The sequence below is a fragment of the Phoenix dactylifera genome, unplaced genomic scaffold, assembly GCF_009389715.1.
Source record: "Phoenix dactylifera cultivar Barhee BC4 unplaced genomic scaffold, palm_55x_up_171113_PBpolish2nd_filt_p 000112F, whole genome shotgun sequence".
Taxonomy (NCBI): domain Eukaryota; kingdom Viridiplantae; phylum Streptophyta; class Magnoliopsida; order Arecales; family Arecaceae; genus Phoenix; species Phoenix dactylifera.
In genome coordinates, this window is record NW_024067684.1 from 477,137 (window position 1) to 496,009 (window position 18,873).

The window sequence follows — 18,873 nt, forward strand, 5'->3', positions numbered from 1 at the left end:
GGATAACCGGTTGAGTTTTCTCAATTTTCCTTTCTAGCCGATTATGATGCCCTTTTCCTAATTGTTCTCGTAACAGGTATCTGCATGCTTATCCCAGCCCTTAACCTGCTAGATATCTGCATGCTGAGTCAGGCGGGTGCTTCACTTACCACCTGTCGATATTCTTTATGAGAGCAATCGCATTGGTAGTTTCCTTGCTAATAGGGGTTGCATGAGCACTCAGCTGCTGTTGTGGAGTGCTTCATATTTTCATAATTCGATTTTTACCGTTTTGTACTTTCAGCTAGTCCAGTGAAAAAGGTGTTTTGACCTGAAGATTGAAATGGATGGTGATTGTGGTAGTAATAACGAGCGCACTAATGATGTGTATTAGTAGTGGTGGTGACGGTAGAGGCACCAACGATGGGCACTGGTAGCAATAATAGTAATGGTGAGGCGGAGATCCTAGAGTGATGACTGTTTGATGGAAGAAGATGGTGGAAGCAGCAATGGCAGCAATAGTAGCATTGGTACCGGAGAAAAGTTGGCACCAACGGCAATAATGGTAGTTCCATGATGGCGGTGGCGGTGGCAGTGGCAAAGATGGTGGCGGTGGACTACTAAACTAGAAAATGGGTGGGGAAGGAAGAAGCTCGGGAAAGTCAGATAGGGCATATGAATCCCCATCTGCCCTTTCATCTGCCTTAGAAGAAGTCTCATCCGAACCAAGATATCATCCCTTTTCTCCTGAACCAATAGTTCCCTTTTATCCCAAACCAAGATAGTGGCGACAATAATGGTGGTAATGGTGGTGGAGACAACGATAGTAGCAATTCACAGCAATGATAGTGACAATGAAGGTGGTATAGGTGGTGGAGATGAACAAAAGTCATATGGAACGAGCACCAAAGAAGAAAATATGGAGCATGCTTTTTATTTTGCCATGCTTTCTCTAGTGCCTATCTTAAAGAAGAAATCTAAAAGTCATAAAGTCCTACTAATAAACTTGTTAGTCTCATGATTAAAAAATAAAAAAAAAAGAAAATCGTGCATGGCATCTTCTTTCTTCCTCGTTTTCCAAAATATGCTTTTTATCGATATATATACTAGATGGCCAAGTAATACACACCAAGCAAATTGATCATTTAGCAAGCTAATACATATGAAAAATCGACACATAGTTTCTAGAACATGGTATTTACCAGTATATAGTACATGGTCAGATGATACATACTTAGCAAATTAGTCATCTAGTAACCCAATACACATCTCTAAGAAATTGATATGCAGTTTTTATAATATCATATTCACTAGTATACACTATATAGTTGGTGATACACACTCATCAATTTTCTGATATATACTGCAAGTTTATTTGATATAGACTTAGCAGTAATTTAATACATATATTCAGGTAAATTGATACATATTTTTCAGAACATATTTTTTACCAGTACACACTATATGGTCAAGTGATATACACTAAGCATGTAAGTGATATACACCAAGTAATTAATACATACTTTTTAAACAATAACATTCATCGGTATCGGTACACAGTTTCTTAGCTTTGTTTAACATAAGAAATTATATACATATCATTTTTTAGATTCTATAAACTCTTAGTTGCAAAGATCCAAAAAAGGACAGGAGAATTTGGACAAGGAAAAAGGGACTTAGGAGAAGAAGGAAACCCTCACGGATGTGATAGACGGCTTGATAAGGAAAAAATAGATGGAGAGGCTTGATGAGGAAAAAAAAAAAGATACAGATGGTCTCTCTTAGTAGATGATCTTTCTTGGCGCATTTTCTTTTTGTTTTTTAAGTTATCGCATTAACAGACTCCGTTAGTAGGAGTCTTGTTGCTATTTGACTTTTGGGTGTCCTCTTTAAGATGGCGTTAGAAGAAACGTGGCAAAATAGGAGTTTCGTTCTATATGATATTCCAAAGTGCTTGACCCATATGATTTTTGTATGGAGAAGATAAAAGATATGAGTTTTATATTTTTGAAAAAGATAAAGAAAGAATTCTTTACTTTTATTTTTATATAGATAGTAAAAATAAATTTTAAAAATAGAAACAAATAATAGCACTAGGTAAATTTTACTTAGATTTTTATAATTTTATTTTTAAAAATAAAAAGAAAAAATGCTGCCAAATATCCAGAAAGATTAATAGGTATGCCTATTTTATTTATTCTACATTCCTTTACTTATTAACTACTTATAAATTTTAATTTCTAAATATTAATATTTTTATTAAATATAATAAATTATAGTAATATAACTATTATACACAATATAAATATAATTATTAAATAATATTAGTTCTTTTATTTGAAAAGTGGACCTCATAAACGGAATCAAAATACTGTTTGGCTCAATGTCCCAAAGATTTTCCTTTCCGACAGGTTGACCAAATGGAGTAGAGACGTTAGTAATTTGGACTAGTTAGCTATGGTCAAAAGATAGAGAGAGTTCTTTCATACAGACTTTTGACCTGCTCGCTAAGAGCCCATGTCATGGCTGACATACGTAGCGCCGGCAAAATAATAGCATCAATAAATATAGGAGTTATTCTGAGCCCGAGTAGGTACTCCGCACCTCTACGCCATCTTCTTTCTTTTGACTCTATTACTTATACTCATATTAGAGCTGTGTAGGCAGCCGTTGCATCAAAAAATATTATATATTAACTTTTGATTTAATTACCAAAAGAAATGAAAGCTACGCCGACAATGTAACCTAATACGCTCCCACCACCAACTGGCCGTTGAATTCCTTTGGAAAAATGGCTGAACGTATCAAGAGGTGTAACCGGATTTTTTTTTTTTTATAGCAATACATCCATAACTTAGCATTCCACTTTCTTGGACTCCTGTTTGATCATCTCCTTCCTAAATGAAATAGTGATGGTTAGGTTCCGTTATTTTTTTTTCCAAAAAAGAAAAGAATTAGACTAGATCATATGAAGTCGGCATTTGTGTGTTTTGTAGTTCAGACTTCGGAAGATGGAAAACTTTAAACAAGATGCTGGTTTCCTCTATGGGAAAGAGTTGGGTAGGAAAACTACATACTTGTGCATTCTCTACATTTTGATAGGGAACTCAATTTCCAGTCCTCATCCTATCAATCGTGTCAAGCCCTCTCTCAATGGAAGTAGCTCATCCTTGGGAATGGAATTATTGGGAATCTTTTTGACAATTGCTTATTAATATGTAACCAATTAATCATCAAGCAGTAATTGCTTGCTAAGGCTGCATAGCGGATTGGGTTGGAATTGGAATTGGCAAACTCCAAATGGAATCTGTATTCCGATCATATAAATAATTGAATCCAAGCCTGATCCATTGCCATTCTAATTAAACCAGATTAACATTCAAATTTTGATAATCCATTAGATTTTTTTAGTTTAAACCAAATCAGAAGTAACCCAAACACAAATCACAATAGTTGTAAACATATTATTTATTTAATTAAATTTAAATATGTAATGAATTGAAAATAACAATTAAATGCATATAGACATGATCAGCAATTCGCATCATATATGGGGCACAAGCATATGTAGATTATAATTTAATGACTAATTGAATAGAAGTGATTACTATAAGTAATTTTTTAGATCCCACAAGGGTGGTGAAATTGATTCAAGTCTGAATTGAGGTACTTAATGTTCCAAATATAATCCATATCTACATAGGGTCAATTTGATCCATGCCCAATCCAAGTAGCTTTGATTTGAATTAAATTTTATTATTTTATGGGGATTGATCTTAAATCAAAACTGGGTTAATCTAATCCACCTCTAGTCCTATTTGCTGCTCCATGGATAGCCAACATGTAAGGAGATGTTTGTCTTCATGGTTCCCTTCATGTAGGATCTAAAAGACCTAGTTTGTTGAAGTCCCACAATAGTGATCATAGGAACATGAGGCAATGCCTGGCGCATGTTAGAATTTTGGCTGGCCAAGATAATGACATACCATACCTCTGCTTGCAGCTGCTTGATTTGAGAGGTGACATCTAATGCAGCTGCTTGATTTGGCCAAGATAATGACACTCTTTCTTCCCCTTTTTGTCTAGGTAAAATGGGTAACAAATCTTCAGGTGCATTGTTGCTTGACAACAACTAATCTAATGTAGGTAAAAAATCCTAAAGAAATTTTTAACCTGTACAAGATCAAACTAGGACAATAAAAAGCACAAACCAAATTAAAATTCAAATCAGAAGTTAACAAGATCAAACTAGAAATAAAAATTCTGAAGAAAAGAACTAGAAAATAAAAGTTCACACCTCATCTTCTTGTTCGAGATTTAGTCTTGCACCTACAATCTTGATATGGCCTCTAGAAGAACCCTATTTTCTCACTTTCGATTCGTAGCCTCGAGCCATGAGCTCTTAAGCAATCTCTCATTGGTCAAGAAATTTAAAAAGGATACTCTTTTGTTGGAGGAGAGGAAGCTGTCCATTGCACTTTGGAACTTGTTATTTTTTGGCTTTTTTAGTTGTATTCGTATCAGTTTTAGAAGAAAAAAAAAACAAAGAAAAAAAAAGAACAAATGGTATGTTGATAGCTCTCGTCTCATAATTGTCCACGTCATTGTTTTTTTGGAAGCAATCGTGGCCGGCGAGTCATCATCGGTGATGGACGGTTCAGCGTGCGACACGTGGAGTCTATGGTTTACCACTTCCGCTTGCTTTCCTCCGACCATCCCAGCCAATTCGGACGCCCTCTCACCCCGCTCCAATAAATAATCCCTTGCCCCCTCCCCTTCTCCTCTCTTCTATTTCATTCAGTTCTCTCATCTACGACGAAATCGACCGATCCATGGCGGCGAAGCACTTCAAGTACGTGATCCTCGGCGGCGGTGTGGCAGCGGTGGGTTTGGATCTCCTCTTCCTCGACTCCTTTTCCCCGATCTCCTGATCCGATGCTTCCTATAATTTTTCATTCTTTTCGTCTTGTTTTTGAGAGATTGTTAGTGATGCGATTGGCGTTTCAGTCTCTCACATGTGTATCGATTTTTGATTATGCGTGGATTTGAAAGTTTCTTGATGATTGACGGTCTTCTCTGATCTGAGGGGCTCTTACTTTTGCTAGTTTAGGATGCTTTTGAGAATTTGAGACTGTTGTTAGTTTAGATTTTTTTCTTCTTCAACTTGCTTGAGATCCGGGTGATTAATTACTCGACTACACTGGGGTAGATGGGATTACGGTTTCCAGTAATGGATTCTTTGCTGTCTTCTTTTCTTATATGCCGAAAATCATGTTTTCTGTGTTGTGTATTTGCAGGGTTATGCGGCCAGGGAGTTCGCAAAGCAAGGAGTCAAGCCAGGAGAGCTGGCGATCATATCAAAGGAGGCGGTATGGTTTTATTTTTTTTATTTTTATTTTTGATTATTAGATGTCTCAGTTGTTTCTAGATTACTGCAAGTGATGGTCTATTTGTTCGTGTCGCATTTATTATATAACTCCGAATCTGTAAGTTCCTTGTTTTATTGTGTTGCAATAATTGATTATTCTTTTTAAGGTTTTGGTCATGTTTACTTGGATCTATAAAAGGTGGAGTCAATAGCTCTTTTGCTGTTTTAATGGTTTCTTATGTAATATGTTACAGGGTATGAACAGTTTGACCTTATGTTGGTTCAATAAAAAAAAATCATGCTCTATTTTCCAGTTATCTTCATCATATTTTCTGATGTCATTGTTTTTGCTTTTCCCTTCCCCTATTTGATGGCTTGACCAAAAGAATAATGGCTACGAATCCGTAAAATCAGTTGTGCTGCAAATGCCTCTCTCGCAGATACACAGTTCTGAGGAAATTCAGAATTGTGTGCTTGATAATTTTTGTTAACGGTTGTAAATGTTCCATATTCTTGTTGGTCCGATCCCGTTCCTTCAATCTCAGATTCTGTCAGGAAGCTATGAGATTGATAAAAATAACTTTGTATTTGCAAAAGTTCTTGCTTTGCATGTCTAAATGTATTGTTAGGTTAGTGGTGGAGCATATTGCATACAACCTTCATCTCATGGCACTACATTCTCCCTAAATGCTGAGGTGGTTGCTGTTGTCTTATATTCTCAGGAGTCGGGAAAGTAATTATAATCGATTGATCGAATCCTGTTTATTCTCTTTTGACTTTGTAAAATTCCTTAAGCCATGGAAAGATCCTTTGTTAGCTCTTATTTTTAAGCAAAAGGCAAAGTCGTTTGTAACCTAGAGAGACATCTCGTTGAATTCATATTTTCTAGAAAGGAGTAGCGATCTGCTTCAGATGAAACTTGGAACATAACATCAGTACTAAGAGCTTTTGTTCATCATCACTTTGCATGCTTGAATTCCTTTCAGTTCGCCCTTTACTTTCTTTCTGGTATTATTCATCTATTTTGGTTATAGTACATGACGATTATCGTCAACAAACCAGGCCAAGTACTTGAACTGGTGAATATGTATAATTCTATAATTCGAAAGTTCCTAGTTATATACAATAACAGTCCCTCTATATTGTTTTGCAATTCAGAACAATAAGATGTGGTGATGCTATCATGAACTTTGATATCAGATGTCTGACAATTTCATTTGGTTCTTTGAATATTTTTTGTCTTGAGTTTTAGAAAGTCAGAGACTCTTGCCATAAAAGTGGATTGTTTCACATTCGTTTCACAGGGATGATATAACATGCTTCACTACAGTCCATCCTGATCATTGCCAATTTTCATGTATAAATTATGTTGTATTAAGTAGATCTTGTGTGAATTATTGGCAATTTTTTATATAGTTGCTCTCTATGGACATCTTCATTTTTGTTCTGCATATTCATAAGGCACATATTTCTTAACAAGACTATATTTCAGGTGGCTCCTTACGAGCGTCCAGCACTTAGCAAGGGTTACCTTTTTCCTCAAGGTAGGTCATGCAACATATTCTCAAAATGGTTGATAATATCCATCTGTGCATGCATGACTGTTCATTCATTTACTTTCACATATATGACTCTTATCTGTGAAATCCAGCTATTTAACTTGTGGATTGCACCAAAAATATTTTTAGTATTTCCTTTTTAAAAACCATATTCCAACCATATTGAAGATTGGTGTCATTTATCAGTTTATTTAGCTTTACATATTGTCAAGTTTACTGTCAAATATGTTCCATGTTGAAGCATATTTGCAGTTAAATATTGGAAATTTCTATCCCATTATTTGGTTGATTTGTATTTGTTATTGTGTTCAAATGTGGTAATCATTATAATCGTTGATGCAACCTGTTCAATGTCTTCCTATTATTGCCACTCTGAGAGATACGTTAAAATAATTACATCCAGGAGCAGTTGTAACTGCATGCATAACTGTTAGTCTCTGCATAATTACTTGTTAGTTGGTCCTTATCAGTCACATTGTCTTTGATATAAGTTGTTCTGGCTATTAAAACAACTAAAGGCTCTTTTAATAGCAACCAGTTTTCCCTGAATGCTTTTTAGTTCCTGTATTTACATTTATATTGTTTCTAATTTGCAGGCGCTGCAAGGCTCCCAGGTTTTCATGTATGTGTTGGAAGCGGGGGAGAAAGACTACTTCCTGAATGGTATACAGAAAAAGGTGAATCTTGCTTTCTTATTTTTTTATTTTGCTAGCTATAGTTTAAGATGAGTGTAGCGTATGGACATTTGAGAACAGAGATGGTAGCTGAGGTGCGTGTGCATATAATATTCTTGCTTGTGTTTAGCTACTTATATATCAGTAGTCTTGTTGCCAATAGAAAGATAAGAATGCTACACGTTCAATCATTGACAACTATATATAAATAAAAGATATGGTTTCCTTGAAGTACATGATCAGATGTATAGATGAGCATATCCGAAGGTTGTTTTCCTTAGGAAGTCAGAGGAACATGTTAACTTTCCTGTCTGCTAGTTAGATCAGTTGTACTGTATAGTTATTTGTACAATACCCGTTCCAAAAAAAATGTGGTCTTATTTGTTCTCGTTATACCTTTATTGCCTTGAGCAATGGTTTTCAATTGACATTTCAATTGTGGTTATATGGTTCTACATACTTAAATTAATTTGCTTGTTTTATATGGTTCCTAAAATTGCAACCAGCTTTAGATGGGAAGTTAATTCTTACTTTAATTCTAACTCAGATTGTTTACTGTAATATATTTGTCATTGCAGGCATAGAGCTGATACTCAGCATGGAAATCGTGAAAGCAGACGTTACTTCAAAGACTCTAACAAGTGCTGCTGGTGCCACGTTCACATATGATATTTTGATCATTGCTACTGGTTCCACTGTGCGTTAGTAGACAATAAAATGTGAAATTAAAAATGAAATCTTTATACCATGTCAATTCTTAATCATGGAATGAGATTATATAATATTAATCTGGCATGCCTCTACTGCTGTTTGTCTCTATGACCTAAGGTTCTTTAGTATTTAAAATTCTGTTCTATAGTCAAAGCACTAAAGCATGGCATTCCTTGATGTTGAGGTAGATTTTTTCCTTATGCAGGTTATAAGGCTCTCTGACTTTGGTGTTCAAGGAGCAGATGCTAATAATATATTTTATCTGAGGGAGATTGATGATGCCGATAAGCTTGTGGCAGCAATACAGGCAAAGAAGAATGGAAAGGCTGTGATTGTGGGAGGAGGATACATTGGTCTTGAACTTGGCTCTGCATTGAGGATTAACAATTTGGATGTCACAATGGTGTACCCTGAACCATGGTGCAGTAAGTTTCATTTTGCTTCCACCACATGAATTTTATCATACATATAGAAGTTACATCACCAGTTCTTCCATTCACCAAAATCAGTTAATTAAGTTGTATATAATTATGAATAAAATGACAAATATTGGGATTGCAAATAGACAGCTCCCTAATTATCAAAATTATTTGGTAAATTGAAGATCTAAGGTTACATCACTATAAAAAGAAAAAAGTTGTTTAGTTAAAGCCATGTCGTGTTCTAGCTGTGGGATCCTTGCATACTTGAATATCCTCAATTCCTCATCATCCCTTGTTTCTTGCAGTGCCTCGCCTTTTCACATCAGGTATTGCTGCTTTCTATGAGGGTTATTATGCAAATAAGGGAATCAAAATAATTAAGGGCACAGTTGCTGTTGGATTTGACTCTAATGCCAATGGCGATGTAAGTTACTTGACCTTATTCAAACCTTTACTTGTACAATGTTTCTTTGGACATATATACACTTTCTGTATCATTATGTGACTGCATGGTTTATATTGATCAGGTAACAGCAGTGAAGTTGAAGGATGGAAGAGTGCTTGATGCTGATATTGTAGTTGTTGGTGTTGGTGGAAGACCTCTCACTGCACTTTTTAAGGGCCAACTTGTTGAGGAGAAAGGTGGAATCAAGGTAAAAAATCTCTCCTTTGAATTCTACCTTAGAAGCATCTTTTTTTTTTCCCCCTTCCCCTTTCTGTCCATCCTTGTTGTCATGAAGTTTGTTATCCAACGAGAAATGTTTCCATAAAAATAGCAGAAAGAAGCTAGCAAATATATTAGAAATATGAAAAATATCAATATGTGGAAAGTGTTGGTCCATAATCTATCTAGCCACTTGTTGGGATTGATTTTAGTCTTGATGTGAAAAAAGCTTTAGCTGTCCTTTTTGGTTGCAGACTGATGGTTTCTTTAGAACAAGTATTCCTGGGGTATATGCTGTAGGAGATGTAGCAACCTTCCCCATGAAACTGTACAACGATATAAGGAGAGTGGAGCATGTTGATCATGCGAGAAAATCGGCCGAACAAGCTATTAAGGTAATCACTTTTCCAGTGTGTATATATATATATATATATTAGCTGAGTTTCAATTAATTGTAATGACTGCAATGCATGTAAATTGGGTGGTTTGCTAAGTTTCTGATTTTGCCGCACTGTCAGGCAATCAAGGCAAGCGAAGAAGGAAAAGACATTGAGGAATATGACTACCTTCCATTTTTCTACTCTCGTGCCTTTGATTTGTCATGGCAATTCTATGGAGACAGTGTTGGAGATACTGTTCTCTTTGGCGACAATGACCCTGCATCAGCTAAGCCAAAGTTTGGTTCTTACTGGATCAAAGATGGGAAGGTGGTAGGAACTTTTCTGGAAGGCGGATCTGCAGAGGAAAACAAGGCCATAGCCAAGGTAGCAAGGGTTCAGCCACCAGCAGGAGACCTTGAACAACTGACAAAGGAGGGTATTACATTTGCATGTAAGATCTAATTCCAGAGTTGAGCTGGAAATTGGGCAGTCTGTATGGTCGGCAATTGCATTTTCTTTTCTGATAGATTGTCAACTTGATGGTGGTTGAGTTAGTGTCTATGAACTTAAAATAACAATGTTGCTGTGTCTTTGGTGTGGACCACCTATAAACTTTCAATGTTGCCACCTCTTTGGTGGACCTTCAGTTAAACTGATTCCCTAATAATTTTATTTGTCAATACCTTTCTCAATCTATTTTTATTGACTTTCTAACTCGTAGCAGGTTCTCTATGTTTTAATGGAGTGCGGGGTAAATATTCCTCCACATTTTAATATTTTTTTCTATAAATTGCTATTACTGGTCAAAGATAGGATGTCTATTTAGATCCTTAGACCATGGCTGTGATATACTATATACCATCTTCTAAGTTTGAACTGGTACAAGACTATAAAATGCAGTTCTTTTGGTCTAAAGTGAAAACTTGGGAAAATGCAATTAAAATTGTTAAATTGAATTTTATCTTATAAGCATTGCTCTTATATATATATGATCCATTTTTGGGCACTACTTTTTAACATCCCAAATATTCTCATAAAAACAGATGTGCTTGCAATCCTATAACAGCTTTAATAAGATATCCACAAGTGAAGCCTTGCAGCTTTTAGCAGACATAATTAGGGAAGAAGGCTTTGGACTGCAGAAGTCAAATCTAGGTGACAATGGGACTCTGTTTCAGAACAAGGCTCCAAATCCTTTTCATCATTGTGCATTCTTCTAGTTTTTATTCAATCAAATGTATATGATATGCACCAGCTGATTTTTGCTTGAGTGAACTATCAAAGTTCACCTTGATGTTTTCTGGTTGTCGGAGGCACCAATGAACACGAGGATGAGGATGGGATAAGGGCTGGAACTCCAGATCCCGGGCACCTGAAGCTCCGTTCTACATCAAGATATCTTCCCTGTTGGCACTTTGATACTCGCCTATGCAAAGGCTGACCAAAATATCTGTGATGGCAATTGCTTCTCACCATGAATGATCACTTTGTTTCTGCAGTTCCAACAATGCCATAGATGTATGCTGGAGTGGAGTTTGAATCTGCCATGCTCATATTAAGTGTTGGTTAAGACAATGTTTAGCATCCAACCAGGTATTGATTGAAGGCCCCCATCTGATGGATGAGATTCCATAATTGTCTAGAAGAATGCTAGGTAAATATAGCGTGATTGACATCTTTGACTCCATTGTATCCCTAGCAAGTTGAAGAATGGATCATCCCTCGGCCACAGAATGGAATTGCAAGGAATTTTTTTTCCCAGTTCATCCTCCATACAAGTCTTGATTCTAGGATGCACCTTGAGCATCCAAATCTACTTGAAGTTATCAGAACTTTTTTTTTTTGATGTAAATCATCAGAAGCTGTAGTAGCTGTTATATTCACTTTTGTTTTGAAACTCTCACTCCAACATATGGTCAGCATCTTGAGTGGATGATTGAGGGGTATAAATAATGGAGTGGACAATTTGCTCAGGAAAATATTGATGCATAAGAGTGATGTTCCATTCACCATTCTGTAGGATTAGATCACTTACAGTATTTAGTATTGATATTAGTTTCATATTAATAAATTTCTATCTCCAAAAGATCTATTGTAGGCATTACTCTGTAATGTAGCTTTTGAGAATAACAAGATTTTCTGCAGATAATGCATGTTGAATAGAGATTCCAATTGCTGAAGCTGAGGGCTGTAACCTTCCAGCTCTTATTTCCTCGTTAAGTTGCTTAACACATGCTCTGTTCCAAGTTTGGAGCACATACTTTGTAGCCTTCAACTTTTAGTTACCTAAAAACTTGGGGAACTAGTAAATCTTTTGCTCCATGCTCAGTTAATTACTTCCTGGGAAACTTGAATTTGCATCCAAGAATTTTCAAACTGAAAGAGGGAGTTAACAACAATCTTATTCTCCATTGCAGTCAGCAAAGGACAATGATCTGAACGCACTCTGTTCAAGTGATGCATTCTGGCTTCTGGAAAACTATTCAGCCATCCATTATTAGCCACTCCAAGTCTAATCTCCCCAGATTCTAGCATTCCAATCCCTATCATTACACCACGTAAATTTTGGCCTATAGTAGCCTAAAATAGTTAGTTCATTACTATGAAGAAAATCAATGACATTCTGTGCTCCCAACTGACCTTAAACCTCATTTCTCCCTAGCTTAAAATATGCAGTTGAAGTCTCCAGAAATTAGAGTCTATAAACAAAGGCTGACTGACTCGGCTGGCTTTTGCCACAGCTCTTTATGCTGCAGGCTGAAGTACTTGCATAAACCTCACCAAGGATCCAAGTGATTAAGCTTTGCAAAGAAAAAAAAAACATAAATTTGATTAAAAGCAAAAACAAAATCAGTTTCCCCTAAATTCAACTTCTAGATTGAAATCAACCCCCATGAATGCCACGAGAGGGAATAGCTTTTATTTTCCACCTCATGTTGAGGTGTCTGTACTATCTGTCAATAGAACTACCAGAGAGCCTTGTTTCTATAAAAGGCATAAATCAAGATCATGGAGATTGAACATCCTCCTGCACATGAGCAGAAGCATGGTTTCCCAGCCCGTTTGCAATTCAAGATAACTCAATTCATTGAAATTGAACAACCTCCTGCAAGTGAGAGTTCTATGAGGATCAGTGCAGATGTGTTTTGTTTTAACATTGGTTGCACGCTGGACAAGTTTTGGATACTTCAAAAGGACTAAGAAAAATCCAAACAACACCTTTTGACTAGCCTTTCTAGATAAGATCCTAAATCATTACAAATGGAATCAAAATAAAGCTGGCTAATGACTATGTAGGAAATGTTGCAGCATGAGCTCTTTTGGGATTGAGCATGGCTAGTCGTGGTGGGTGTTATTGGATTTGACCGGATTCGGACCTGTCCCAACAAATATGCCAGGGTTGGTATGCAAGGACCCATGCAAGCATACTTAGTTCTATACTACGTGGAGCTGCTCCTTAATTAGCTAATCCTTTTCCACAATTTGGTATTTCTTCCTGCTCAATGATAAAATACCAAGCAAAAACAAATGAATTCAGACAAAGTATGGAGATGGTCAAATCATCATATCCAACACTATATTGTCAAGGGTAACTAGTTGCAAAATTCAATCTAAGCAGTCAAACAGATTAAATAAATGACAATGCACATTTAAAGGAAATCCTACAAGTTCCATTTTACTGATTACAGCAAGGGAATAAAAAACAGCTCAAAATACTAAAGCATATGACTCCTCATTGTTTTGAGAAGAATGAATGAAAGATCTAAATTCAAGTTCTATAAGTCTTTGCAATCTTGCAGGTTAGATGATCAAGAAGGCTGCAAAATGAAAATGTAATAGCTGAACCACTCAATCAAACAAACTGAAGCCCATATCCTGCAGCAAATGAGGAAAAAAAAAAAAAAGAATCAGGCATAATCTAGTAAAGATTTAGTCAGGGATCAATTTCAAATAATGGCAATATTGAAGAAAAGTAGGAAGCTGCTGTTGATTTTTGACATATCAAATATCAGCTGTGCGCCAGCACTAGGGAGGTGGGCCAGATGTTTGCTTATTTTATCCCGGACAGCAAAGAAGTTGTTCAGCCCATCATATCCATCCAGATTACTTGTTTGCCAGAAATCTCTTCTGTACCGCAACTGGCAATAATGTTTTATGGATAGGTTTACTGGACTAAACAACTCCTTCCTTTTTGATATAAAAAGCACATGCAATTCTGCCTATGCGGCTGTTGGATAGGACCTGACAGAGTGTGCAATACTTAAAAAGGTAGAGGAGTTCCACGTCATGTGCATCCAGATACCTTAAGACAAGCTAGGCTTGGCATTACTCTTAAAGGACATGTCTAATCCACTATAATACATATAAGAGCAGGTTATGGCATGGCCTTTGTGGCATCTAAGAAGGCCAAACCTAAATATAAAAGGAAGACATGTTCGATACCTTGGGGATAGGCAGACATGTTTGGTACCTCAGGGATATAAAAGACATAAATGGATGTGATGAATTATACCCGCATTCTAAGAATATGACAGAGTATCATATACCAACACTTACGTCATCTGATTCTTCCTTCTCTTCTACTTTCTCTTCCTTTTTGGGCTCTGCTGCAGCAGGAGCTGCTGCAGCACCACCACCACCTCCACTAGGTGCTGCCACCGCCATGGCACCAGCACCAGAAGGGACTGAGGCATATTTCTCCCTCCCGCATGCAACTAGTTCTGTTATGTCTTTACCTTTAACTTCAGATAAGAGGAACTCAATCCTATCATCACCGGCTTCAACTCCAACTGTCAACCATAAGGGAAAACATTCAGTTGATCGAGCAGGAAAATTTCAGGCTAGACAAATAATTCTGAAGTCCAGATTTGAGAGCTCTCCCCTACATAATATATTTTGCAGAAGATTTTATCACAAAAATTGCTTGAGACATGAGGGCCAGCTAGGAACTTGGATATATTTGTTACAAAGGTACTAGGGATTATGTTATTCTCACCCAGAACTGTACAACAGACTAGTACAGAAGATCAAAGCTAATTCATGACTTTAAAGTAACAATACCTTGAGACTATCTATTATATAAATCGAGTAACATCTGATTGAGCAATATAACATATATAACAAAAGAAATGGAATCAGTGAATCATCATGAGGGACTCTAATAACTCAAAATAGCTAGAAGAAGGAACCAGAAGGACCAAGAAACAACACATACCTGATCCTAGGATATCCTTGAGATCATCAGAAGATGGATTGTTATTCCCACCCAGAACAGCAAGTAAATAAGCAGCAATCACCTTCATCCTGAACATGATAAGCCCATGAGATTGAAATACAATTCACAAATCCAACATAATACGAACTAGTTGAGACATTCTTCCCAACATCCTCAAAACCAAGCAGTCAGAAGAAGGCTACACAAAAACCATGGAAAAGACAATTGCAAATTAACTGGCACTCTGGAACCAATTGCGTCAAACTTCATCAGAGGAAAGTAAGAAGAGAAAAGAAACAGAGATAGGATAAATTAGACACATGTTATGCAAAAAGAAAAGAATCTATTAGTCCCAGAAACATTACCCTAAATATATGAGGACATAGTTTTCGATGTGAAATATGACATACAGCATCATATCAATCCTAAAATAGATGGCAGAAGGTTTTACTGTGTGCATCATAGATTCAAGAAGAGCCATTATTCGTGAATAAGTGAATATTCAAGAACAAAATCGATCATCTCATAGATTCAAGGGCAACAAAAGTTCCCAGCCTTCACAGTGGGGATATAAGAGCATCATAACAGTTTTAAGAAAAGAGAATAGATTCTACTTGCCAAGTTTCATCAAACAACTATCTGTATCAACTATAATATATGTTGACAACTACATGATCAGCTTCAAAAACATATGCAGCATCAGTAATTATATACAATGTGGAGTTAATACCAGTTTGACTACAAGCAGTAAAAATCAACTCAGCCATAAGGATTTTCCTTTGTGTGTGTTGCTCCATCACCCTTCACATTCAATAAAAGTTTACTAATACATCACTCAGACCCCTTTCAAACCCTTGACATATTCTGCTGATCATATTGCCCAATGGCCTATTTTGTGCATGTTAATGTTTTAAATCCTTATTGCTCAGTATAAAGGAAGAAAGAAAAAGTAGGTTCTCCATACCTTGATCCTCAACTGACAATACCAGCTATTGGTCATCTTTCAATGTTTCGTATCATTATTATTGAACAATCCAAATTCTCAAATAGAATTGCTGGTCAGATATGATATTAGACACATTGACGGAGAAAAGCGACTACAATTTTCAGTTCACCAACAAGATGATGCATTTATATAGTGTTGCATATTGTACTTTCCATGGTTTCACTAACATTCTCATGTCCACAAAAATCAATTTCTCAACCTATTTTCAAGCACCAACATATTATCAATGTTCTAATTTACATAATGCTGACTCCTTATCATGTAAATATTTACAAGAATTTTCGACATCATCCCTTTTTTTTTGTTTATAATAATCTTATGCCTTTTGATTAGATAGGATATCAATGACTTCAGGTATCCATCAGATGTCAATTTGGATTGAAGAACCATATCTCCATCTACATAGCTAGTAAAAGAACAGCAATGAACATCAAGTAAAGTAGAATTTAAATGCCTCCTCTGAAACTTGCTTTGCACTCATAATTAAACACCCCGCAAACTGCAACCACTAGAACCAAGATGTCACGCCTCACCTGCCAGCATTCAATGACCCAATACATGTATAAGTATACAAGATACAGTCCTCAAGCTAACCCATGTAATTATTTTTGGTAGGTGACATTGTTACACATGCTTCATTGTCCTAGCAACGCATGGTCTAAATTGTCAGAATTTAGCACCTATCATACCATAATCTCAGATGAATCCTTCACTGTTTTTTTTTCTTTTTTTCCAAGCTAACATACTTTCCAAATAAAATTGATTAGGGATCAAGAGTAGCAACAGATTCTTATCATGCTGAATAGCTAATGCCAGGACAGCACAACAATGAATGCCATGGTTAAAACTGCCAACTAGAAGTATAAATTACAGAAAGAGTTGTTTCAGAATAATACTACGAAACATGTTTACTAGATTATTAGTTTTGAAGCAACAATGTATAGATAAAACTAGAATCTATTGCGTTGAAATAAACATGGATTCGCATCAAATCAAAACAGACCATACTATGATATTTCCAATATCTCAACATGATTTGCTTCTGTGCACAGATTCAACTATAAAATTCAAGATTTGCTACTCTGATCGAAGGTTATAGAAGACAAGAAAAGGAGAAGTAAGAATACCTCCCAAGGGCTGATCGGACACGAGGCCTGCCGCTCTAGGGTTTTCAGAGGGAAGGGGAAGCCCCTCTATGGTGTATATATACGGATTGGAGGGTTTACGATGATCTCTCTAGGGTTTTTGGTGGTCCAGATTTTGAAATCCCTGACCGTTGATTCATCAACGGACGTTACCTGATCAGTGAGTTGGGCCGTTTCGTGGACCGGTCCAAGCGGGGTCCAGCTCCGGCCCAATTGGACAATTGGACGAGAAAGTTGGAGGCGAACGATATTTGAACCCAGAGAATGCCAAACAAAATGCCTGAGAGCCACAAAGTAAGCAGCAGCAGCTCCTCATTCATCCGAGTATTTGATGATGGCCCACGCAAAGCTGGCATCTGATTGATTCGAATTGAATTAGGTTTCTTAGTGGCTTCATGAGTAATTATTGGTTTATTTATATGCTGAGAGTGGTGTGATTCATGCACCTGGTTTAGAGAGTGTTTGATGGAATTCTTCAACCATAACTGCTGTTATGGGGATTCATCTTTTTGGGCGACCATCAGTGTGGAAAGATTTAGCGATCCTGCTTCGCGTCTTCTTTGGTGACAGCGTCTCGGGTGCTTGTTTTGGATTTGGAGCTTCAGCAGTTGAGAAGCAAGTGGATTGCTATGTCATCTGGATCCGACTAATTCTTGAGGGAGAGATCATTGTTATGTACATATGACTTGGATTTGTCACACCAGGCTTTCCATTCATCAAAGAGAAGGAAAGAAGGCTATGGACCTCCTCAGAAATTGCATTCATTCACCTTGAAATCTGAGGAGTACATCTTTAATTTAGTTAATCATTGATTGCTTTGTTGCTGGTGCAATTGGAGGAGGGAAGGAGCTCAACTGACTTATACTAAAGCTAGGTTCTAGATAGCTGCATATGTTGGCAATCCAGTTTTGGATTTTTTTGCACGATGTAGATTTCTTGATGAACCTTTATAAATATTAAAGAAATGGATGAAGTAATTGCGAAAAGCGGGTGCACAAGCAGAAATGGGAGTGCATTTTGGTGGTGGTATGGGGAAGCAGACCTTTGAGGAAGAGGAAACAAAAGGACAAGGAAATGCTCAGGTTTGCAGGTGCAAGGACGGAGTTTTTGGAGAGATTTCGAAGCTGGCCTGCCAACCTAAGTTGAAGTTACTTCCTAGTAAGAACAATAAGATATCATATAATGGAACTCTATGATCATCAGGCAGGTTTGTCGGGATGATTTCAAAGGAGCATTTGAGTTTTTGAAAGAAATGTCTATGGAAGGCATAAATCCAAATTTTTGTACCTATTCTAGTAATCTGACTCTTTGTGCCGATCTTCAAGAAGTACAGTTTGGGTCCTCAAAACCACTGCTGCATCATTAAACCAAGAATCGGTAAAGACGAATCCACCGGAAGCGCACTCAATGACATGTAAGCTAATTGTGGAAGATTGAATGATGCTCAGAAAGTTCTAATCCATTCAAGAACTTGGTTTCTTGGAATGACATGCCTGTTGGTGGGGGGGGGGGGGGGGGGGGGATCACTAGAGATCCTCAGCATGATGTGAAAGGAAAGGAAAGCAACACAAAGCCATGAAGTATTAATAAGACATTTAAGGGGTTGACAGTCAGATGGTTGATGCAGGATATGCACCCAAATAAGTTAATTTGCATTATGAATAAAAGAAGAGCTAATCAGTAGCATATATTAAGTTTCTGAATAGAACAGGATTTACCTCATTAAATTTGAGAATGTGACAGAGAGCAG

At 36.8% G+C, this 18,873-nt stretch overlaps 2 protein-coding genes across 2 annotated transcripts; one reads left to right on the forward strand and one right to left on the reverse strand.

Annotated features, from left to right (window-relative positions):
* The first annotated feature begins 4,705 nt into the window (after nucleotides 1–4,705).
* On the forward strand, nucleotides 4,706–10,437 carry LOC103715398 (monodehydroascorbate reductase 3, cytosolic). The gene is made up of 10 exons (XM_008803011.4): nucleotides 4,706–4,862; nucleotides 5,277–5,348; nucleotides 6,840–6,891; nucleotides 7,503–7,583; nucleotides 8,159–8,277; nucleotides 8,497–8,716; nucleotides 9,019–9,137; nucleotides 9,241–9,366; nucleotides 9,632–9,772; nucleotides 9,896–10,437. The coding sequence occupies exons 1-10, from the start codon at nucleotides 4,812–4,814 to the stop codon at nucleotides 10,217–10,219; spliced, it is 1,305 nt and encodes a 434-aa protein (XP_008801233.2). The 5' UTR covers nucleotides 4,706–4,811; the 3' UTR covers nucleotides 10,220–10,437.
* A 2,866-nt stretch (nucleotides 10,438–13,303) lies between these two features.
* On the reverse strand, nucleotides 13,304–17,243 carry LOC103699020 (60S acidic ribosomal protein P2-like). Its single transcript, XM_008781061.3, has 4 exons — nucleotides 17,106–17,243; nucleotides 14,973–15,061; nucleotides 14,315–14,547; nucleotides 13,304–13,633 (listed from the first exon to the last, which is right to left on the reverse strand). Exons 2-4 carry the CDS (start codon nucleotides 15,058–15,060, stop codon nucleotides 13,607–13,609), a joined length of 348 nt encoding a protein of 115 aa, XP_008779283.2. The 5' UTR covers nucleotide 15,061; nucleotides 17,106–17,243; the 3' UTR covers nucleotides 13,304–13,606.
* Between the last annotated feature and the right edge of the window lie 1,630 nt (nucleotides 17,244–18,873).

Coding starts and splice junctions, on each gene's coding strand:
- LOC103715398 (XM_008803011.4), top strand. CDS start 4,812: ATGGCGGCGAAGCACTTCAAGTACGTGATCCTCGGCGGCGGTGTGGCA. Junction 6,892..7,502: donor GGGTTACCTTTTTCCTCAAG/GTAGGTCATGCA, acceptor TCTAATTTGCAG/GCGCTGCAAGGCTCCCAGGT. Junction 9,138..9,240: donor ACTCTAATGCCAATGGCGAT/GTAAGTTACTTG, acceptor TATATTGATCAG/GTAACAGCAGTGAAGTTGAA.
- LOC103699020 (XM_008781061.3), bottom strand. CDS start 15,060: ATGAAGGTGATTGCTGCTTATTTACTTGCTGTTCTGGGTGGGAATAAC. Junction 14,548..14,972: donor CAAGGATATCCTAGGATCAG/GTATGTGTTGTT, acceptor TATGGTTGACAG/TTGGAGTTGAAGCCGGTGAT. Junction 13,634..14,314: donor AGAAGGAAGAATCAGATGAC/GTAAGTGTTGGT, acceptor CATTTGCTGCAG/GATATGGGCTTCAGTTTGTT.